This window comes from Chelonia mydas, chromosome 4 (genome assembly GCF_015237465.2).
Source record: "Chelonia mydas isolate rCheMyd1 chromosome 4, rCheMyd1.pri.v2, whole genome shotgun sequence".
Taxonomy (NCBI): domain Eukaryota; kingdom Metazoa; phylum Chordata; order Testudines; family Cheloniidae; genus Chelonia; species Chelonia mydas.
Window position 1 is genome coordinate 131568147 of NC_057852.1, and position 22949 is coordinate 131591095.

Sequence of the window (22949 nt, forward strand, 5' to 3'; positions counted from 1 at the left end):
ATAATCATGAATTGCCAGTCATTCCAAATGACTTTCACTGAAATTTTGTTAATTCTGAGGTTTTCTTAGACCTTTGGAGAGGACATGAGGTTTTGAAATTAGCCTTATTATTTGGATTTATTTTTTCTGTAGTTTTTTCAACATGTCAGTGTGTTTTTTTTATTGTTTTGTTTTGAAACATGAACTTTAGTCACTAACAAGCAGATCCATCCACACAGAGAGAGCACAGATGCTCTTCTAAATTACAGACTGGAAAATATGGATTTAAACTGGTTAGGAACTTAATGTGTTAGAGAGCTTAGTCAGAATAAGCTTACCGGTTTCTGAGAGCAATTTTGTAGCTTCCAGTACCTTCTCAGTATAAACTCCAGCTTCATAGTTTTCCATCTCTGCATTGATGATGTGAATGACTCTGGCTGCACGGCCACGGATTGCACCTGCAGTTCTGTCCAGTGTATCAACATCTCCCTCTTGGAGGGCGATCACACATTTATTCACATCCTCCAGAATATGGTTTTCTGCAGAAAGAACACATATAATTTTCAGTTCATCACTAGGCTTATATGTGTATACTGCAACTGTTGAGTCATAAGGAATAATTTGTCTGTTCTGAGTACTTTTCTCGTGTAATAGAATCATGGAATCATAGCATCACAGAAATGTAGGGCTGGAATGAACCTCAAGAGGTCATCTAGTCCAGTTCCCTGAGCTGAGGCAAGGCACAGTAAATCTAGCCCTTCCCTGACAGATGTTTGTTCAACCCGTTCTTAAAAACTCCCAATGATGGGAATGCCACAATCTTCCTTGGAAGCCTATTCCAGAGCTTAACTATCTTTATAGCTAGAAATATTTTTTCCTTAATATCTAACCTAAATCTCCCCTCCTGCCGATTAAACTGATTACTACTTGTTTTACTTCCAGTGAGCAGGGAAAAGAATTGATTACCGTTCTCTTTATAACAGCCCTTAACACATTTGAAGACTGTTATCAGGTCCCCACTCAGTCTTCCGTTCTCAGGATTAAACATGCCGAGTTTTTTTTTTTAATCTTTCCTCAGAGGTCAGGTTTTCTAAGCCTTTTACCATTTTTGTTGCTCTCCTCTGGATTCTCTACAATTTGTCCACATATTTCTTAAAGTGTCTTGCCCAAAACTGGACACAATCCTCTAGCTGAAGGCTCACCAGTGCTTAGTACATTAGGACAATTACCTCCCATATCTTATTTACAACACTCCTGTTAATACACCCCAGAACAGTATTCACCTTTTTTGCAACTGCATCACATTGTTAACTCATATTCAATTTGTCATTCACTACAACCACATATCGTTTTTAGCAGTACTACTTCCTAGCCAGTTATTATTTGCACTTTTTATAATTAAATTTCATCTTGTTGATTTCAGATCAATTCTCCAATTTATCAAGGCCATTTTGAATTATAATAATCTCCTCCAACATGCTTGCAACCCCTCCCAACTTGGTGTCCTTTGGAGATTTTATAAGAATACTCTCCACTCCATTGCCCAAGCCATTAATGAAAATATTTAATAGTAGCAGACTCAGGACAGGCCCCTGAGGGACCCCACTAGATATGTCCTCCCAGTTTGGCAGCAAGCCATTAAAAGCTACTATTTGAGTAAGAGTTTTTCAACCAATTGTGCACCCACCTTATTGTAATTTCATCTACACCACATTTCCCTAGTTTGTTTCTGAGAATGTCATGAAGGACTGCGTCATGTGTGACTAAAACACAACAGCTTACAATATTGTTACCACAGCACTTTAGGCCATTTGCAGGGTATACTGTAGTCTCTTAATAAGGGTACATAATAAGTTACGGTGCTTTACATTCCAGGTCTCCATTTTGAGTCTGAACCTAGGTCAGTACTGACCAAAATTAATTTCTGTCCAATGTCTGTTTGGTGACTTATCCTGTGTTAAATAGGTTGAGTAGGTCTTCTCACCACAAAAGTCACCTACATAACTAGCATTTATTTGCACCATTATTCAGAGTCTCAGCAGAGTGAACAAACCAGTGACTTATTTACCATTGAGACAGAACTACCCTTCTCACACTACACATTGTCACTCCAAAACAATCTTGAGGCACAGACGGATCCAACAGTTATTTTAAGGGTAAGTACAGCTCTTGGGATTTCCAGTGTTGTAAATCTGGTACTTTTCTCAAACACTGAAATTCACTTCAAATATCAACTCTTAATTAAATTTAAGAGTTACTAAAATAACAATAAATAAAACTGGAGTATAATATGGCCATATATACTGTATATGCATTGAAAAGAAGTCAATATTTAAAAGATTAGTCTGCTTATTACTGAAAAGATTTAGGGTGTGAGTTTCAAAGGTGTCTAAAGAAATAAGGCACCCAACTGCTATTGAAAGTCAATGAGAGTTTGAAGCCTGTTATTTAGGTTTACATCATGGATAAAATTCACTCTTGTGAAGAAAGTTTGCATATGCTCCGTCTCCAGTAGCATGACATCTGAGAACATGGCCAGTCCAATATCCTGACCCCTCACCTGCATCTTCACAAAACGCTGTGTAGAGAAGGCACTTTAGTAGATAGCTTTCTGTTGGCTGGGGAGCACCGGTGATTCTTGGCACAATGAAGTCAATAAGAATTTAGTCATCGAGTGCAATGGAGTCAGAATTTCACCTCTTTCACATAGACTCAGGGGTCTGGGTTCAGTTTCCACTTGCTGTCTCACATCATTTTGTAAAATAATCTTTTTTTATCTTTGTAAGTACTATTGTGTATCGTCTCTACCACCTCTCACCCAGGAATCTTGTTAGATGGGCAGTAGAGTGGCTTTAGAAATAATCTGGGGGAGTGAGAGATTTGTCAGGGGTTCCTCTCCCATGCCCGTGCAAATGGTATCAGCAGTGGGAGAGTAGACGGAGCAAGAGCTGGTTTTTGCATCCCTCACTGCATTCAGAACCAGGAGAAGTGAGGGATTCAATTCAGGGAGGGATGTGGAGGCATCCCCATGCAGAGAGCAGGAAGTGGAGGAGCAAGCAGTTCATCCCCTTCCCACAAGACCAGGGACAGAAGTGGGAAGCTTTTATAGCAGGGAACATGCTCCTAAGTGTCAGTGATTGTGTCTATCATGATACTATACTAATGAACATATGGCAAGGTCTTCAGCTTGTGTACATTATTGTAGCTCTACTGAAAGTAAAGGAGATACACCAATTTACACAAGCTGAGGGTCTGGCCACCAGGTTTTATACACTGCAGTATATCGTGTGTGCCTTACACAGCACTGTCATGTGTTGAAGCTGATTTTCCGTAGGATGGAACACTGTCCTTCTCCCTCCAGTCAACATAGTTCAAAAAGTCATGTCAACAGTGAAAGTGACATCTGAATTTTACATTTGGCTATAATCTCAGGCAAATCTGAGCTGCAACTTCTGTTTCTGCCAGTACCACCACAAATGAGCTGGGGATAAAATTACGTACCTTGTAGTAAGATCAATAAATCAAGGATGATTATTTATCCAACTGATTTTTTTAGCCATTCCAGGGTTACAAAAATAGGCTGAAATTGTCATGTGACTTGCCAAAGATCCCACGGTTCGCTCTTAATTTTTCCCCAGAAAAGATAACAATGTTGCCTTTCAAACGGTAACAATTTTGAATGAGAACTGACATTCTCCAGTGTTGTGAATGAAGGTCATTTCAAAGGGAAAGTTCAGTTCAAAAAAAGGACATGAATACATTTCAAAAATGTTGCTCTGCAAAAAGATTTTTGTAAACCCATTTTGCTTAGCACAGCATGCCCACATTTTGCCTGAAGTGAAACTCTTTCGGAAATATAAATGGACAATGTATTTGAAATGTAAAGTGTTTGATTAAAATTAATCTCAGCTTCCTTCTGTAGCCACTGCACCGATAAAAATGTGCCATCAATTGTGGCAATGGGTAATAAGCGGGGAGGGGTCACTTTGTCAGAAATTCTTAACCAGTCACCCAACCGGTTTTGAATACTTTAATGGTTTAACAACCAAAAATAAGCTATTGCTTCTTTGTGTGAATTTCTGATTGAAGCCAAGACTTCAGAGCTCACTGGTAATAGAGCAGAGTTCTCTAAACAGTGTGGGACAGTACATCATTTTTAAACAGATAAGAAAATAAAATATTGAAAAGATAGACCTGAACTCAAACCCCAGATTCGACCCACCTTGGCAAAATTTGGCTCTGGATCCAAGTTTTGTAACTCAAGCTTATCCCCAATAAATATATTATGAGAATAAATTGATTTCTGACATAAACAGTCAGTACAAATTACCCCTGGGAAGAACGTGCAATTTATGGATGCAAGTGCTTTGCTTTGAACAGTAGAACAAAAATAAATAATAAAATGGCAGCTCCTCAGCTTGTGGACTGTATCTGTGGATCACAGACTGGGTCCATCCATTATTTGTAGATCTAAGTCTGCGAAAAGGTGCTTGGCAGCTCCAATTGTCAAATCAAAATATATGCTCTCCCAGGTTCAGAAGCACCCAATTTTCGGACAGTCAATTTTCATTTCCTTGTCATAGCTTGTTGTAAGCACTCTGCACTGGGGTTGAATCGTGGAGTGTAATCAGGCTCAACTACACCATTTCCTTGTTACCAGGAATAACATGATGCAACCAAACAGAAAAAAAAAAAAGAAAATGAAGGAATCCTTTCTAAGGATGAATAAGCCATTCCCCTCCACACTCTATTTAAAATAGTATTTTTGAAATGTGCATTTTAGATAAAGTATATATCCAAAATCTTTGCCTAATATGAAGTTGAGATCCAATAATGCCTCATCTTCCAAGATTCACAAAGAATAGAGAGCAAATGCATAATATAAACAGGGATTTTCCTGTTATTTTGAAACAACAACTGATTACATTATTTCATGTAAAATGTATCTCTTCTTTTTTCTAAGTTAACTGTTATTACCTTTTTATTTACAAAAGAAGTATAAGTAAGTGGCTTCTGCACAGTTGACAAAGTTGTAGCAAGTAAAAACTTATCCCTTTCCTTGGATTTGGTATTATTCATGAAAGGATCTCACATTAGACCACCACAGAATTCAGCCCATGCTGTCTCCTGAGGCTTGGCTGCTCTCAGAGATCCTCTCAAAGGACTGCTCAGCCCATACTCTATGTCCTTTTCTCACAACAGCCAATTCCACCTCCCTTACATCTTGCTACGTTAACAAGCTACCACAACAGTAAATCAAACAAACAACTTTTTGCAGCAGGATCACTAGCTTTTTATAGCTAGATTGTAACTTTACATTCTGCCATAAGGACTAGTGTGTATTTACACCTCCCCAGAAGCACCAGAGAGAAAGGACTGTGAACCAGACAATCCAAATCCCTTTCCCTTTCCTTCCTGTATTTGGATGATGAGTAAGTTACTTTACCTCTTTTTGTGGAACAGCTTGCTCTCTACTGTGTTCCTGTCCAGCTATTGTGGTGGGTGAGCAAAGGGCCATATCAGGTATCCTTCAACTTACACTCCATTCTTTCCCCTTCCCACCCATTTGATTGCATTGGTGAGTCACAATCTGAGCAGGACTATGAAAGAGAGTAAGGCATCCTTTCTCTCACACTTGGATAAGGACCGTGATAATCAAGTTCTTACAAAATAACATTTGCAGACACTGGCAGCCTGTTACAAGACATTAATGAATGAGAAAAAGGGTGGTTCTGTACTTATTGGCAATAGAGACCGGTCCAGGCAAAACTCTAGACATGAACACCTCTGAACTTTGGGAACACCTGAAATCCAAACCCAGACCTGGATTCAAATTTTGCTTGTGACCCATACCTTTATAATGAGCTCAAACAAACCCTGAAGTCTGGGAATCTGGAACCAACTCAGAATTCTGTGGCTTGAAGCTATCTCTGCTAATAACAGGAAAGGCAGAAATCCTGCGCTGTGGGGAAATGGATTAGATAATCCAACAGATCTTTTCCAGGCTCAGACCTCCCCTATGTTTGAGCTCTACTAGTTGTAGGTTTGGGGAGTGCATCAGAAAGCCAATTATAACTCCATAATTCACTGATTGCCTGGTCCTTATATTAGTTAGAACAACTAATGTGTGCACTCGTAAAAAGAAAAGGAGTACTTGTGGCACCTTAGAGACTAACCAGTTTATTTGAGCATGAGCTTTCGTGAGCTACAGCTCACTTCCGATGAAGTGAGCTGTAGCTCACGAAAGCTCATGCTCAAATAAACTGGTTAGTCTCTAAGGTGCCACAAGTACTCCTTTTCTTTTTACGAATACAGACTAACACGGCTGTTACTCTGAAACCTGTAATGTGTGCACTGAAGTTCCTGGCACAGGTGACTGGCACAGGAGTGATCTCTGCCAGGTTTACACTAGTGAAGAATTTTCCTCCAAAAGGAAAATCTCTGCTGAATATTTCTGTCCAGAATCCATCCATTTTGTACCACCTGAGTGGCACAAAGTGAATGGATTGCACTGGAGACTCTGGGTCTCTATCGCTTAACTTCTTTGACTCCATGAAGGTGGTTTGCCATTTACTGCAGCACGCAGAGAAACACTAAAGGCCAGATTTTCAGCCAGGGCCCTGCCCAGCCTCTCTTTTTATCGGGGCAACACCTTCAATTCATTTTGGCTGGATATATTAACCACCGGACACTAAAAGATGCAAATTAGGTAGATAGGTAGCTGTCCAACTACGAATACATGCGCTAGCAATAAATTTTGTTCATAATGAGGGGAAAACTGGTGCTAAAAATTTATACTTGTTTTACCTGCAATTGTTTTAGTCCCATCAGGGTTTGAAATTCAAAACATCTCCCAGAAGAGAGAAACACATGTACAATGTGACCAGTTATTAGGGATTAATTGGCAGGACTGGATCACTTCCACTGAGTTCAGCAAGCCAGCATTCGAAGTGGATAGAAGAACGCACTAATGGCTCATCTGTAATTCTAGCTGCCTTTCTAATGTGACCATTACTTTAATTTATTAGTTTATTTTTAGGAGGCTCCTTTGATCCCAGTACCTGAGACAGAGAGGAAGTCGTCCACAGAAGTGATGTCATCAACTGCCTCGGTCAGAACTCTCACTTGTTTCTCCCACTGATCTTTAAAGACGTCCATGTTGTCCTGAGCTACTTTGCTCTGGGGTCTGGCAGCCAACGTGAGAGCAGCATTTATTACCTATTATTTAGAATAAGTTGTTACAAGAAATGACAAAACTTTGCTCAAGGGGAAGAACAAATTGATTAAATACTACGTTAAAAGCACAGCTGTGCACTGTGTTCATTCTCTTTATTAAGCAAGGCTCACAATACAAATGTATTTTTCACAGTTTTTGCAAGGCAGTCAACAATATAATGAAAAAGGCAAGGCTATAATCTTCATATGGGACATTTTTCTCTGTCAAATACCTTATGCTCTTTATGCTTTAACAGTCCTTGAGTACTTTTCAGCAAGGATTTTGCCTACCTGTGGGCATAGACTATCAATCTGGGTTGCTGCCATACGGACTAACTTCACACCTTCTTCGTTATTGGAGATAGAACAGGCCAGATTGGCAACCTGAAATGAAAACAGCAGACTGAGAGTCAGGTTTTCAGGCAAATGGTACATTTTATATCTGCTTTAATATTATTACTGAACCTTGCTTAGAACGAGAGAATCATATTAGAAGCATGAAACTGCAACATTTATGCCACTGAGCAGAAACCCATGCGGATTGTTTCCTCCCTCACAAACGAAATGCAGCCATCCGCAGTATTAAGATATTTCACATTTTCCTTCACTGCCAAGTGCTCTGCATCTCTCCGTAGTTCATACATGACACTTCCTGTAAGACTTTTCAGGGGTTGTTTATGTTTCAGAACAATTATCAAGATGTTTCTTTCTCTCTCCATGTTTGTTATAGTGTTCAGGCTCTGTCATATCCTGATAGTCATGCTCTACTGAAGAGATTCAGAGGTCCAGCTCTGCTTGGCTAACCACAGCCAACATTCTGATACCTGTACTCACACACAGAAGTTCCCTACTGCTTGAGTGCTCCTTTTAGTCTCAGATTCTGATGCCCTTAGTCACATTGAGAAGTACCTTACTTCTCAAGAACTCCCATTTATTTCAATGGGGCTGCATGCAGAGTAAGGTACCATTCAGTGAGGATATCAGAATCTGACATCATGGAATGTAACCGTTAAAAACTACATTAAGGAGGACAGGATATACAAATCTCATTCAGAGGTATGTATCCCTCCGTGTGCTGTGGAGCACTGTTCCAGGAAGTGGGGCAGGTTCGAGCCATTATAATGCTACGGCTATTTGGAGCAGGAGTAGACTGGGAACAGTTATGGAGATAAAAAGAAAAGGAGTACTTGTGGCACCTTAGAGACTAACCAATTTATTTGAGCATAAGCTTTCGTGAGCTACAGCTCACTTCATCGGATGCATACTGTGGAAAATACAGAAGATGTTTTTATACACACAAACCATGAAAAAATGGGTGTTTATCACTACAAAAGGTTTTCTCTCCCCCCACACCACTCTCTGCTGGTAATAGCTTATCTAAAGTGATCACTCTCCTTACAATGTGTATGATAATCAAGGTGGGCCATTTCCAGCACAAATCCAGGTTTTCTCCCCACCCTCCCCAACAAACCCACTCTCCTGTTGGTAGTAGCTTATCTAAAGTGATGACTCTCCTTACAATGTGTATGATAATCAAGGTGGGCCATTTCCAGCACAAATCCAGGGTTTAACAAGAACGTCTGAGGAACGGGGGGGGGGAAATAAGGGGAAATAGGTTACCTTGCATAATGACTTAGCCACTCCCAGTCTCTATTCAAGCCTAAGTTAATTGCATCCAATTTGCAAATGAATTCCAATTCAGCAGTCTCTCGCTGGAGTCTGGATTTGAAGTTTTTCTGTTGTAATCTCACAACTTTCATGTCTGTAATCGCGTGACCAGAGAGATTGAAGTGTTCTCCGACTGGTTTATGAATGTTATAATTCTTGACATCTATTACCAGCAGAAGAGTGGGGTGGGGGGAGAGAAAACCTTTTGTAGTGATAAACACCCATTTTTTCATGGTTTGTGTGTATAAAAATATCTTTTGTATTTTCCACAGTATGCATCCGATGAAGTGAGCTGTAGCTCACAAAAGCTCATGCTCAAATAAATTGGTTAGTCTCTAAGGTGCCACAAGTACTCCTTTTCTTTTTGCGAATACAGCCTAACACGGCTGTTACTCTGAAACCTGTAGTTATGGAGATGTGTATGCAGACCTACCTGTCAAATCTTGCCCTTAACCACTAAAAGGGCTGGAGCTCTATAGCCTGGATGTGAATGAGGGAATCAAGTCTCTCAACTGCTACAGAACGTCCATGCAAAAAATCCATTTTCAAAGGCTTTGTGTCACAGAGGGGAGTTTGGTCTAACTTGTTAAAATAGCAATTCATGCCAGAGTACAGAAAACTAAATAACATTGCACCTGTGATGTTTAGAAATATGAGTAATTTTTTTGAAGAACAGTAAAGAACTTTTTTTAAAAAATTTCACTGGGAAGTATGGCTCTGAATTCTAAGCTACATTAAAACACACATACATTTTTAAAGATGCTGTCTTGGTATTATTCATTGTGCTTGAAGGCAGAACTATCCGTTGGAAATGATTCATGAATTAGATCAAATACCCCAGTCTTTCCAATTTTCCTTTAGTCTCCCCTTGTGGTATTAATCTGTTCCTGTCTTTAGTGCACATCACCATATTTAGCCTTGATCCATCTGTTCTCCACAGAACCCATTTCATTTCACAGTTATTTAGAATGTGGTTTGCATGTATCACTGTGTCAAAATCCATGGAAGGAAACCACCCTAGGCTTCAAAGAGTCTTCTAGGCACTTCCCAGTCAAGATTTTATTATAATGTGGTGATTCTTGTTTTCATTACACGGTGAGACAAATGACTTAGTCTGTTTATTAACAGCCTTACAGCACTGATATCAGAAATGTTCTCCTAAGCTGATATACTCAAACTAATTTGCTGTTTTCTGTAGGCCCTTTTTTTTTTTTTGCATACCTCTAGCAGTACCCTTTAATCTTCATTGGAAATAAAAACTATACCAGATAGTAATTGGAATGCAGTAGCATGTGTGGAAAGTTAGATGATTCGATGAAATGTATAGGAGGATTACAGATTTAAATACCATCAAACAATGTTACATTCAGCGCAAATCAGAGTCCTCATATTTTAAAATAAGTCATCTTTTAGATTTACTTTTCTTTTTAAGATGATGAAGATGAACGAATTGTCCTGAGGCCCAAAATGTACTATATATCTTAATTTCTCTCAGGTATGAGTGATATGGAATTGAAAGTCACTTTAATAGGACCATAATAGGTCTCCTGAAATGGCAATAAAACTATCAAGCTGGCATGATCTCGCCAATTCTACTGGGAACAGACTCTTCTCATTGCATTGACATTGAAATAAAATTTTCTTCTTCTTTCTCTGTATTAATCGCTCTCTTGGTTCTATCTGGTGAGGATAATATTTGGAAACTACTTTGTAAGAGTCTGTACCGAGTCATCCTTAGACAATTGGCTATTCTTTTTTGTAAAATCCAACATACATAGTATGGGGAACTGAATGTAGTGTCTGGTATATTGATCAGTACTATAAAGAATCCAAGAGTAATCAGTGGCCATACTCAATGTGCATCGTAATATGCATGATACCTATCTGTATCCATCTATATACATAATGCAAATTTTTTGATGTATATCAACTATAATCTCTGCCTTTTCCATGAGTTGTTTTAAGTCTTGGACAAATATTGTGCCATGTCCATTGATTACAATCAAGTGAAACCAATTTAAAACAGTTGAGGATCTGGCCGACTGACTCAAAAACTATGCACAGCAGCAAACAAATCTTACACTGGAGGTTACACTTTAGTACAAATTAGAATTTAACACCAATTCATCATAAGGGAAATTGTGCCTGTAATGCACAATGTGAGACAGACATTATTTGTCAGGAATTGTGGGGAAAAATACATTTTTAATGCTATTAAGTGTGGCTTCAAGAACAAGAACACATTTTAGCTCATTCAACTCCTCAGTCTTGCAACATTTCTCATGTTTACTGACTATGATTAACTTGGGTCATGATATTAAAATAAGAGAAGAGAGTTCTTCAGAGGTACAGGGAAACCTTGTTTTTGGTGTTCACATTTCATAACAACAATGCATATTGTGAAGAACCCTCGTTGGATGATAAGTTATTTACCATGAATTCCCCCCCCACCCCCCGCACCCTCCTGCTGGTAATAGCTCACCTTACCTGATCACTCTCATTACAGTGTGTATGGTAACACCCATTGTTTCATGTTCTCTGTGTATATAAAATCTCCCCACTGTATTTTCTACTGCATGCATCCGATGAAGTGAGCTGTAGCTCACGAAAGCTTATACTCAAATAAATTTGTTAGTCTCTAAGGTGCCACAAGTACTCCTTTTCTTTTTACCATGAATAGGAATTCTCTTAATAGTGACACATGTACAGATCAACAGCCTTGGATCTGGATTGCTTTGAAATGACAATGAAATGGGTTGAGCACCTTGACGCAATCATGACACCTTGTGAAGACTCTGCAATACACAGCAGTGCCATTTCAAACATGTATATTGAATAATATCCAGATATTTGGGTAGCAAGGTGACCTGTCCAAAGTTCCTTAACGGCAGGGTCCAAGTTGGAAGGTACAACCGTCTGCAATGAATATTATGTTCTAAGGATGTGAAATAACAGAGTACCGTGCCAAACAGTCTATATACAGGGAAGTACCAGAAAAGTGAGGACAGATCTGGAATATAATCCTAGCCCCAGTGAAGTCAGTGGCAAAACTCTCATTGACTACAATGGGGCCCAGATTTCACCCCTGGAATTTGGCTCGGATTGCAAAACCTTCAGAATGTTTAGAGATGAGAGGGGACTGCTGGTGAGGTGTTCTCTATGAGATGCTCTTGGCTTTGCAACTGACTGTCTCCCATGGTCTGGCCGATGCCAGATTTGATGACTTCCAAACCATACTGCAGATACCATCTTTCCTTTTGGGCAGCTGGGGAGGAGGTGGCTTGGTAGGTAGCAGGATTGCTGATGTGGTTGGGTTTTTTTAAATGTCTGGGCACTTTACTAAGTTTATTGAACACATGGAGTTCACTGACTGTCTAAAAGGGTTCTCATTTTTGAATTAAGATTGTCATGAAGAATCTAGAGTACTTAAATAAATTAACAGGTAACTAAACAAATCAGCAAACCATGAAACACCTTTTGAAATGTATGTGGAACTAAACTAATATTAATCATCTGCTTAAATAACCATTAAGGTCCAGAACTTCAGGCCCATTGATCCTTTTGGACCATCAGAATGATTCAAAGGGACCTTAGTTGTCAGCAGTCATCAAACCAGAGTAGCCAGCTCTATCAAGTCCCTCCTTCACCTGAAAGACTCCCTCCAGCAGTCCTTACCACCAGCCTACTTGCCACTAAGTCAGCCCCAGGATCAGCAGAAATGAACAGATGGTTTAAGAAGCACCTTTACCTTCCTTCCCCACTAGCTGGACTAAGCCCTGTAGGCCCACTCCTTGAAATTCTTATATACATATCTTTAATCATGTAAATCACTCCATTGTTTTCAGTTATTTACAGGTAAAATATATGCAGGATCAGTCCTGAAAAAAAAAACCAGAAAACTTTTTTCTGTGATTTAGTCACAGGAATATCCCTGCACTAAGTAAAAATATGGCACAATCGGAAAACAGCATTTTATTTTTAAAATAATATAAATACAACATGTATTCTAATTTATTTTTATCTTTGTTACTGTACACAGGATTAAATTGCAGTTCTAGGACATATTCAAGATACTAAGGCCCTTTTACATTTACAGCATCTTTCAGATCCCTTTACACTGCTAGAGTGTTAATGAGTATCAGGCTCAGATATCTTTCTTCTGTATTTCTGAACTGTACCCTTTCCACTTCCCACAGTTGAACTGAACCCTTGGGGATTATTACAAGTAATTGTGATGATCAAAATGTATTTTCCTCTGTATTAATCTTAAATTCAAAGATTTAGCAGGGCTGCTCTGGATTTACTGGAAGTGGTCCACAGAAACACAAATTAATTGCTTGGAGCAAAAATTCAGATGAAGGTTCCACAATATGTTACAACAAAGCAGGGATACAAATATAAATACGACAGGGCATTGAGGGAAATTTGCATAGTCTTTCCCTCCCCCTCTCCCACTCCCCTAACAGCACAGATTGGGTGAAGGTATCACACTGCAGAAGGACTCAGATGCTTCTGGGCTCTCAGTGACTATGCAACAGTTCAAAGATAATAGAAAAAATACATGTTTAAATGGTGATTTTGCAGCTATTGTTTGAGGTTGCCTTACCTATTGTGACAGGGTCGGGCCAGATGGCTATAGGAGAGTAATAGAAGGCAGATATATTAGCCCCAGGCTAAGTAGGTCCCTTTTCCCTGGGTAAGGTAACAGGAAAGGTTCCAGAACAATCAGGAACCTTCTGGAGACAATTAAGAGAGGCTGATTAGAACATCTGCAGCCAATCAAGAAGCTGCTAGAATCAATTAAGGCAGGCTAATCAGGGCACCTGGGTTTTAAAAAGGAGCTCACTTCAGTTTGTGGTGCGCGTGTGAGGAGCTGGGAGCAAGAGGCACTAGGAGCTGAGAGTGAGAACACGGACTGTTGGAGGACTGAAGCATTATCAGACACCAGGAGGAAGGTCCTATGGTGAGGATAAAGAAGGTGTTGGGAGGAGGCCATGCGGAAGTAGCCCAAGGAGTTGTAGCTGTCGCACAGCTGTTCCAGGAGGCACTCTAGACAGCTGCATTCCACAGGGCCCTGGGCTGGAACCCGGAGTAGAGGGCGGGCCCGGGTTCCCCCCAAATCCTCCCAACTCCTGGTCAGACACAGGAGGAGTCGACCTGGACTGTGGGTTCAGAAAAACGGCCAAGCTGAGGACTGCCGTGAAGATCCAAGGTGAGCAAATCCACCAATAAGTGCAAGACCCACCAAGGTAGAGCAGAAACTTTGTCCCAACTGGTGTCAGCAGTGGGATCTGGTGTCCACAGCGCGGCAGAAGGAGGAGGGTGTTTGGAAGGAAGAAAAAAAAAGGGGAGAGGGTCTATTTTTATTTGTTTTCACCATAGTGGAGGAGGTAGTGCGGGCACTGAACAAGCCACAGCTGCCCAGCAGGAGGCTACTCGTGTCCAGGCAGCCGCCCAACAGGAGGCAGTGCGGCTGCAGCAAGAGACTAATCACCTGCTGATGGACCAGGCTGCTCAAGACTGGGCTATGTTGCGGGACCTGGTAAACCAGGTAAAGGCCCTTACAGAGCTGAACCGCAACCATGATGGGACGCAGATCATGCGGGCCAGCAATTGGCTGCAGAAAATGACACGAGAGGATGATGTAGAGGCATACTTCCTAGCCTGCGGGAGGCTTGGCCCCGAGAACAGTGGTCTGGCATCCTCGCTCCATTCCTGTGTGGGGAGGCCCAGGAGGCCTACTATGATTTGCCTGAAGAGGCTGCGGCAGACTACCCCCAGCTGAAAGCAGAGATCCTGGCCAGATCTGGGGTAACGACTGCAGTGCGGGCCCAGCGATATCATGAGTGGAGGTACCAGGAAAACAAAACCCCGCGGTCCCAATTATATGACCTCATCCATCTCGCATGAAAGTGGTTACAAACTGAGTCCCGGAGTCCGGAGGAGATACTAGAGGTTCTGGTCATCGACTGGTACGTGAGAGGACTACCGCCAGACCTTCATGCCTGGGTAAGCCAGAAAGAATCCTCCACCTATGATGAGGTTGTCGCGCTGGTAGAAAGGCGAAGGATGGCGAGGGAGCTGACCTGACCAGTTAAGGAAGAAGCACCCCGGGTTAAACTAGCAGCACCAAGCCCTAGAGCTCGGGTGACTGGGCAAGAGAAAAATGTTAGAACACTTTAGCTGCCATTTTCTATGTCCAGAAGTGAAAACACTCATCTGCCTCTGGGCATGTCTACATTGCCCCGCAGTGAAACTCAGATGTGCATAGCAGTGTGCACCAAAGTGCTGCACTATAACTTCCCCATGTGGATGCTGCGGGTGCAAAATTAAAGGTTCCTTGTCAGTACTAATGGACTCCTGTTTGAGGAGGACTACATTCGTGTGAACTAGAAATCTTTAAGTTTGTGCCTCCAGTGTCCACATAGGGGAGGTTCAGCACAGCCTGTTGGTGTACACTGCTATTCACCCTCCCCCCCCCCCCCCAAGTCCGAACTGCAGGGCAGTGTAGAAATGTATCTGGCCCCCTTTAGTTTAATGTCCGAACACTTCACCCTCTGTGGAAGTACTAATCCTCACAATACCCCCATGAGGTAGGAAAGTAAGAGTAAGAAAATTGCACAGAAAGAGTAAGAGATCTTCCTAAAGTTACGAAGAGAGCCTGTGGGGGAGCAGGTCTTTCAAGGCCCAGACTAAGGTCTGAACCGCCCGACCATTCTTTTTTTAATCACTCATATTCTGTATTATGAACAGATTTCCATGGAATCGATACAGGCTTTTTGTACATGCACAAATAAGTGCTAAAAACAGAGTATCACAGACTACATCTAGCAGCATTTTCTCCTTCACAGAACACAGTTCAGCTAGCTGTACCAATTCTTACTGTTAGGCTACTCTTGGGGGCTACTCTCTTTCTCGTTACCTGGTCCACATGGAACTGGGGAAAAGGCACACTGAATGCTCTCTACAGTTCTAGGTACTTCAGTATGTGGAGGAGATCAACAAGATGGAGAGAATTTATAAATAGTAACACAGATTAAAATGGGTCTAGAGAGCCTCTTGTATGAAAAAAGAATAAAATAGCTCAGATTTCAGGCCTGGGATGAGATGCGTGTAGGCTGACATGTGAGGAATGTAATTCACTTCAACAGGACTCCTGATAAAGACAGGAGTCCACCATCTTGGAGCTTATTGCAGGACTGGGGTTTTGACATGTACAACATTAGCTAAAATATGGCTGGAGTAGGTGTTAAAATTGCTGCTAAGAACTCAAAGGGTGTCAGGCCCAAGGAGGAAGAGCTAGTATTTAAGGTTCAAATGAGAAGGAGCAGACAAACTAGTCAATATTGTTTGTTTGCCACTACACAAATGCAAGTGATCAGTCTGTCCCAGTGACTTTAATAGGAAAGTAATCACTAGTTTGCATTCATGAACAAATTAATGCTCCGATTCAAAGCTGAAACACTCAGCATCAGTCTACACAACCCATACAGTATCTAAAAACCTTATTGGCCTAAAACGATGCAATAAAGCATGAACTAATGATTTCCAAACAGACTCTCATTCGGCATATGTGGTTTTGGGATAACAGTAGGAAAGCACTGTCCCCAAATAACACAATAAATAGGCACATTTAATGTTATTTTTATTCATCTGGCACCCTGCATTGCTCTTTTCCTACCTGTGTGAGCTATCATTACCCAGACAACTCAGTGTTGGTTTTTCAATTCAGATTTCTTTTTTGAGAAGAAAAAAAATTAGCCTAATCACATTGCTTTTGAACATTACTAATTATTATTATTTTTGTTTTGCAGTAATACCTAGAGGCCTCGGTCAGCCATCGGGGCACCATTGAACTATGTACTATACCAAAATATAACAAAAAGACAATCACTGCTCTAGAGAGCTTACGGTCTAATTAGCAGCGCTAGACAGGTAAATTTATTTTCATAGGTATAGTAACAGCTGAATTCTACAATGATTTTTCTGTGCAATGGAGCCTTCATCCAGAATTTTCTTTTTGTAACATAATGAGATTTATAGCATATTCCACTGGCTGAAAATTAGTGATGAACAATCATCAATAGGCCTGGAGTATATGTTTAATTTAGATAATGGATGGGGTGTGACAGAATACACACCTGTATTCACACCGTACACACTAGTGTAATTCTCTTTGTACAAAGTATGCCTTGTAAGGTATCATTTGAAAACTCATAATTTGCTGGTCAGCATTGTCCTGGTAAGATATGTGTGGCAACATTGTATGTGACGTGATAAGATTCCTCTGTGCAGTGTTATTAACACAAGTTCCACAGCCCTGCTCAAACAGAAGTTGGCAAACAGATCTGTCCTAAGAAAAGGAATGTGTGTTCTGCTTAATTTGCACTTAAGCAGTGAACAGAGCCATCAAGCAGGGAGGGAAACAAAGGAAGCTTAACCAAGTGCGAAAAGCCAGCAAGGAACATCCTTCCACATACACTCTTTGGGCTTGTCTACACTGGCACTTTACAGCACTGCAACTTTCTCGCTGAGGGGTGTGAAAAACCACCCCCCTGAGTGCTGCGAAAAACCACCCCCCTGAGTGCTGCAAGTTTCAGCGTTGTAAAGCGCCAGTGTAACCAGCGCTGGGAGCTACGCCTCTCATGGAGGTGGGTTTTTTAGAGCTCTGGGAGAGCTCTCTCCCAGCGCTCTGCCGTGACTACACACGCCACGCTAAAGTTCTGTCACAGCAGCGCTTTAGCGTTACCGGTGTAGACTAGCCCTTTGTCTGTTAGTGCTCATCTGAAAATGTTTTGCAAGCGGGGGCCTGAAACTACAGAAAGGAGGGACAAACACCCCCTGCACCTCTCTCTCCCCCTGCCTATTGCATTCGATGCTCCTGAATGGAGAAAGGAAGCAGTCATTAAAATCTGGGGGAAAGGTCGTGACCCACAGAGTTTGGTCAATGAGGCTGCTGAAAGCATGTGGTGAGAAACTTTGCTTGAATCTGATATAGTTTGTTAAGTCAGTAACCATTAGTAACCATTTTATCTTTATTTGTCTTGTCACCATTTCTGACTTTTATGCTTCATTACTTGTACTCACAATCTCTCTCTCTGTAGTTAATAAACTTGGTTTTCTATTTTATCTACCCCAGTGTTTTTATACTGAATTGTGTGAATAACTATTTGAGATAATATATTGGATTATTATTTCCTTAAAGGAATAACAGACTTAAAATATCTGTACTGTCTAGGACAGAGGTGGGCAAACTACAGCCCGCAGGACCGTCCTGCCCGGCCCCTGAGTTCCTGACCCCGGAGGCTCGCCCCCGGCCCTTCCCCTGCTTTTCCCCCTCCCGCGCAGCCCCAGCTCACGGCAACGCTGGCGCAATGCTCTGGGGGGTGGGGCTGCGAGCTCCTGGGGCACCATAGCTGCAGAGCTGTGGCCTGCCCTGGTGCAGCCGTGCCACTAGCCACCGGTGCACCAGGCAGTGTGGTAAGGGGGCAGGGAGAGGGGGGGTTGGATAGAGGGCAGGGGAGTTGGGGGATGGTCAGGGGCCGGGGGTGTGGATAGAGGTCGGGGCAGTCAGAGTGCGGGGAACAGGGAAATTGAAGGGGAGCAAGGGTCCTGGGGGATCAGTCAGGAAGAAGAGGGGGGTTGGATGGGGTGGTGGGGGGCAGTTAGGGGCAGTGAGTCTGGGGGCGGTCAGGGAGAAGGGGTGGTTGGATGGGGCAGGAGTCCCGGGGGGCAGTCAGAAAGGAGAGGGGAGGTTGGGTCCGGGGGCATTCAGGGGACAGAGAGCAGGGAGGGTGGATGGGGCAGGGGGCGCCGGGGGGCCGTCGGGGGCAAGATGCGGGGGGGGGGGGGGGGATGGGGGCAGGGGCCGGGCCACGACTGGCAGTTTGGGGAGGCACAGCCTCCCCTAACCGGCCCTCCATACAATTTCAGAAACCCGATGCAGCCCTCAGGCCAAAAAGTTTGCCCACCCCGGTCTAGGAGAAGGCTGGGCAGTACAGGGCATACATTTCTGGGGGGGAATCTGGGGGACTGGGGGTGAGTTGGGATCATCCTGCAGCATAACCAAGGTGGGTGACAGCCAGAGTGTAACCCAAGTGTGGTTATCAGGCTGCAGATACATACAGACACTTGCATGCTGGAAGGCTGTTTTTGAGCAGTCCAGGTAGGAGCAACTTCAACTTCAACATTGTAAGGCACCCAAGGTTGCAGGGCAGGGATGACAGAGCCCCACAGTGCTCTGGACTATACCCTGGTCACAGGGGGTAAATCCAACTAGCTAAAGAACACGTCTGAGAGTCAGGAAATCTGTAGTCCTAGCTCTGTCACTGAGTTATTACACAATCTTGAGCCAGTCCATTATCCTATTCAATTCACCACTCATTACTCCGATACAATTCAGTTTGAAGTCAAATAAGAGTTTATAATGGGGTTAACAAACCCCATTCAGGCCGTAGGCAGAAGAGAAAAAGAGAGCCTTCCAATGCCATAGGCAACCAGGCTGACCACATGCCAGCACAGCTGCCAATCAGGGAACAAATACCCGCAGCTGGAACCAATAAGGAAAACAAGCCCAGCTATAAGGGCAGGAGAACAGAAAGAGAAGAGGAGGCAGAAGGGCCTGTGATGACAGAGGAGCATAGTGCCATGCCAGGCTACCTCTAGGGAACTGATAAAGAGCCAAAGGAAGACTGCATAAGAGCTGATAGAGTTGTTTTATGTTAAGTTGATAGACTGGCTAATTTCAGTTAAATAGAGGAGAGCCAGCTTGGTGAAAATGGGCCACCTAGAAGGGACTGCACACAGAACCTTTGACAGAGGTACACCTATTTAACAAATTAGGCCCTTCATGTCTAGGTTTCCCACCTATAAAATGAGAATAATAATTATTTACCTCATGGGTATCTGTAGCCTTAACTCACAGCTTGTAAAGTAGTTTAAAATCATGTGATAAAAAATGCTATAGACATGTGAAATACGAAGACTGTCTTAATCACTTGAGTCTATAAAACTGGGCAGTAAATCTTGAAATGAATGTATTACCATAATCATAGAATCATAGAATATCAGGGTTGGAAGGGACCTCAGGAGGTCATCTAGTCCAACCCCCTGCTCAAAGCAGGACCTATCCCCAATCAAATCATCCCAGCCAGGGCTTTGTCAAGCCTGACCTTAAAAACTTCTAAGGAAGGAGATTCTACCACCTCCCTAGGTAACGCATTCCAGTGTTTCACCACCCTCCTAGTGAAAAAGTTTTTCCTAATATCCAACCTAAACCTCCCCCACTGCAACTTGAGACCATTACTCCTTGTCCTGTCCTCTTCTACCACTGAGAATAGTCTAGAACCATCCTCTCTGGAACCACCTCTCAGGTAGTTGAAAGCAGCTCTCAAATCCCCCCTCATTCTTCTCTTCTGCAGACTAAACAATCCCAGTTCCCTCAGCCTCTCCTCATAAGTCATGTGTTCCAGACCCCTAATCATTTTTGTTGCCCTTCGCTGGACTCTCTCCAATTTATCCACATCCTTCTTGTAGTGTGGGGCCCAAAACTGGACACAGTACTCCAGATGAGGCCTCACCAATGTCGAATAGAGGGGAACGATCACATCCCTCGATCTGCTCGCTATGCCCCTACTTATACATCCCAAAATGCCATTGGCCTTCTTGGCAACAAGGGCACACTTCTGCCTCATATCCAGCTTCTCGTCCACTGTAACCCCTAGGTCCTTTTCTGCAGAACTGCTGCCTAGCCATTCGGTCCCTAGTCTGTAGCTGTGCATTGGGTTCTTCCATCCTAAGTGCAGGACCCTGCACTTATCCTTATTGAACCTCATCAGATTTCTTTTGGCCCAATCCTCTAATTTGTCTAGGTCCCTCTGTATCCTATCCCTCCCCTCCAGTGTATCTACCACTCCTCCCAGTTTAGTATCATCCGCAAATTTGCTGAGAGTGCAATCCACACCACCCTCCAGATCATTTATGAAGATATTGAACAAAACCGGCCCCAGGACCGACCCCTGGGGCACTCCACTTGACACCGGCTGCCAACTAGACATGGAGCCATTGATCACTATCCGTTGAGCCCGACAATCTAGCCAACTTTCTACCCACCTTATAGTCCATTCATCCAGCCCATACTTCTTTAACTTGCTGACAAGAATACTGTGGGAGACCATGTCAAAAGCTTTGCTAAAGTCAAGAAACAATACATCCACTGCTTTCCCTTTATCCACAGAACCAATAATCTCATCATAGAAGGCGATTAGATTAGTCAGGCATGACCTACCCTTGGTGAATCCATGCTGACTGTTCCTGATCACTTTCCTCTCGTGTAAGTGCTTCAGGAATGATTCCTTGAGGACCTGCTCCATGATTTTTCCGGGGACTGAGGTGAGGCTGACTGGCCTGTAGTTCCCAGGATCCTCCTTCTTCCCTTTTTTAAAGATTGGCACTACATTAGCCTTTTTCCAGTCATCTGGGACTTCCCCCGTTCGCCACGAGTTTTCAAAGATAATGGCCAATGGCTCTGCAATCACATCCGCCAATTCCTTTAGCACTCTCGGATGCAACTCGTCCAGCCCCATGGACTTGTGCTCGTCCAGCTTTTCTAAATAGTCCCTAACCACCTCTTTCTCCACAGAGGGCTGGCCATCTACTCCCCATGTTGTGATGCCCAGCGCAGCAGTCTGGGAGCTGTCCTTGTTAGTGAAGACAGAGGCAAAAAAAGCATTGAGCACATTAGCTTTTTCCACATCCTCTGTCACTAGGTTGCCTCCCTCATTCAGTAAGGGGCCCACACTTTCCTTGGCTTTCTTCTTGTTGCCAACATACCTGAAGAAACCCTTCTTTTTACTCTTGACATCTCTTGCTAGCTGCAGCTCCAGGTGCGATTTGGATAATATTTATTTGAAATAATCTCTTTCTCATGAGACTTTCTGCTTTGGGTTTAAAATAATTCTGATGGGAATTAAACCAGTATAGATCCAGAATATATTGTGATTTTCAAAGGGGATTATGGATGTTAGATGCCTAACTGAATTCAAAAATTGAAATCCCATTCTTGGTGGCGAAGTTTGAAGCAACGTAAATGAGATCAGAATCTGGCCCGCTTGCTTGCAGCATTTTGGTACTTGCACTTCTGGTCGTGACTAGAAACTAGCAATGCAAGAGGGTTCCAAAATAAAACACACTGAAAAATCCTTACATTTTAGTATTTTCAAAACTGCATTTTCACTGGTGACATTTCTTTCTCCATAAAAAATTTCCAGGTGAAAGCAGTGACTTGGATACAGTGATTACTAAGATACTAGTGAAATGGGTGTATGAAATATGAAATTATTTTCCACAGCACATGTTATAAACCAAAATCATGGAAGTTCTGTACCTACTGTCAGCATCCCTCCCTTTTGTGTGTGGTTGCATTTGTGGGTTAGCAAGAGTTTATAGAAATTTTTTTTGTGAAAGATTGGCTCTGCTCAGATAGACTGACTCCTCATGAGAGGCCTTTTTTTTTTTAAAAAAAGTTCAGATTAGGAGCAAAAGTACATATTTAAAGCAGCTGAGAATTCATTGACATAGAATAGTCTCTGTGAAATCTAATTCCCTTTGTGAAAAACTTCCGCAGTGGGGCAGAACACTCGGAATTACATATGATCCCCACTCCAGCATCAATACCATGGATCTGGGAAACTTAGCTGCAGTACAATTAGGTGACAGTCAGAAATGCTTAGCAAACTAATCAGCATGATTAGGGAATAAAGTCCCATTGAGGTTATTGGATGGTTACCATTATAGACTAGCAGGTGGCTATTCTCATACTAAAATTATTCCTCATTTGAACCACGAACAGACATTGGGAAATTCTGGAAATTAATTACTTATTTTGGAGTAGCACATACTAATATTAAATATAATATCATGTATGTACAACTCTCCTGGTGTTGAACTCAAGAACAGATTTATCAATTGCTTGTTAAAACTTCAGGAGAGATTAACATGTCATGTTAATAAGACATAACATTTTAACAGTGAGGGTAATTAACCAGTGGAACAACTTACTAAGGGTCATGGTGGATTCTCCATCACTG

At 42.3% G+C, this 22949-nt stretch overlaps 1 protein-coding gene across 4 annotated transcripts in view; it reads right to left on the reverse strand.

Moving 5' to 3' along the window:
- CTNNA2 (catenin alpha 2) overlaps nucleotides 1–22949 on the reverse strand; it is a 775924-nt gene that overhangs the window by 81001 nt on the left and 671974 nt on the right. For all 4 annotated transcript variants that reach the window (XM_043544890.1, XM_037898317.2, XM_043544889.1 and 1 more), the window contains exons 10-12: nucleotides 7486–7578; nucleotides 7041–7197; nucleotides 318–518 (exon numbers count right to left, since the gene is read on the reverse strand). In XM_043544890.1, the coding sequence (XP_043400825.1) occupies nucleotides 318–518; nucleotides 7041–7197; nucleotides 7486–7578 (451 nt within the window). The remainder of the gene's footprint in view (nucleotides 1–317; nucleotides 519–7040; nucleotides 7198–7485; nucleotides 7579–22949) is intronic.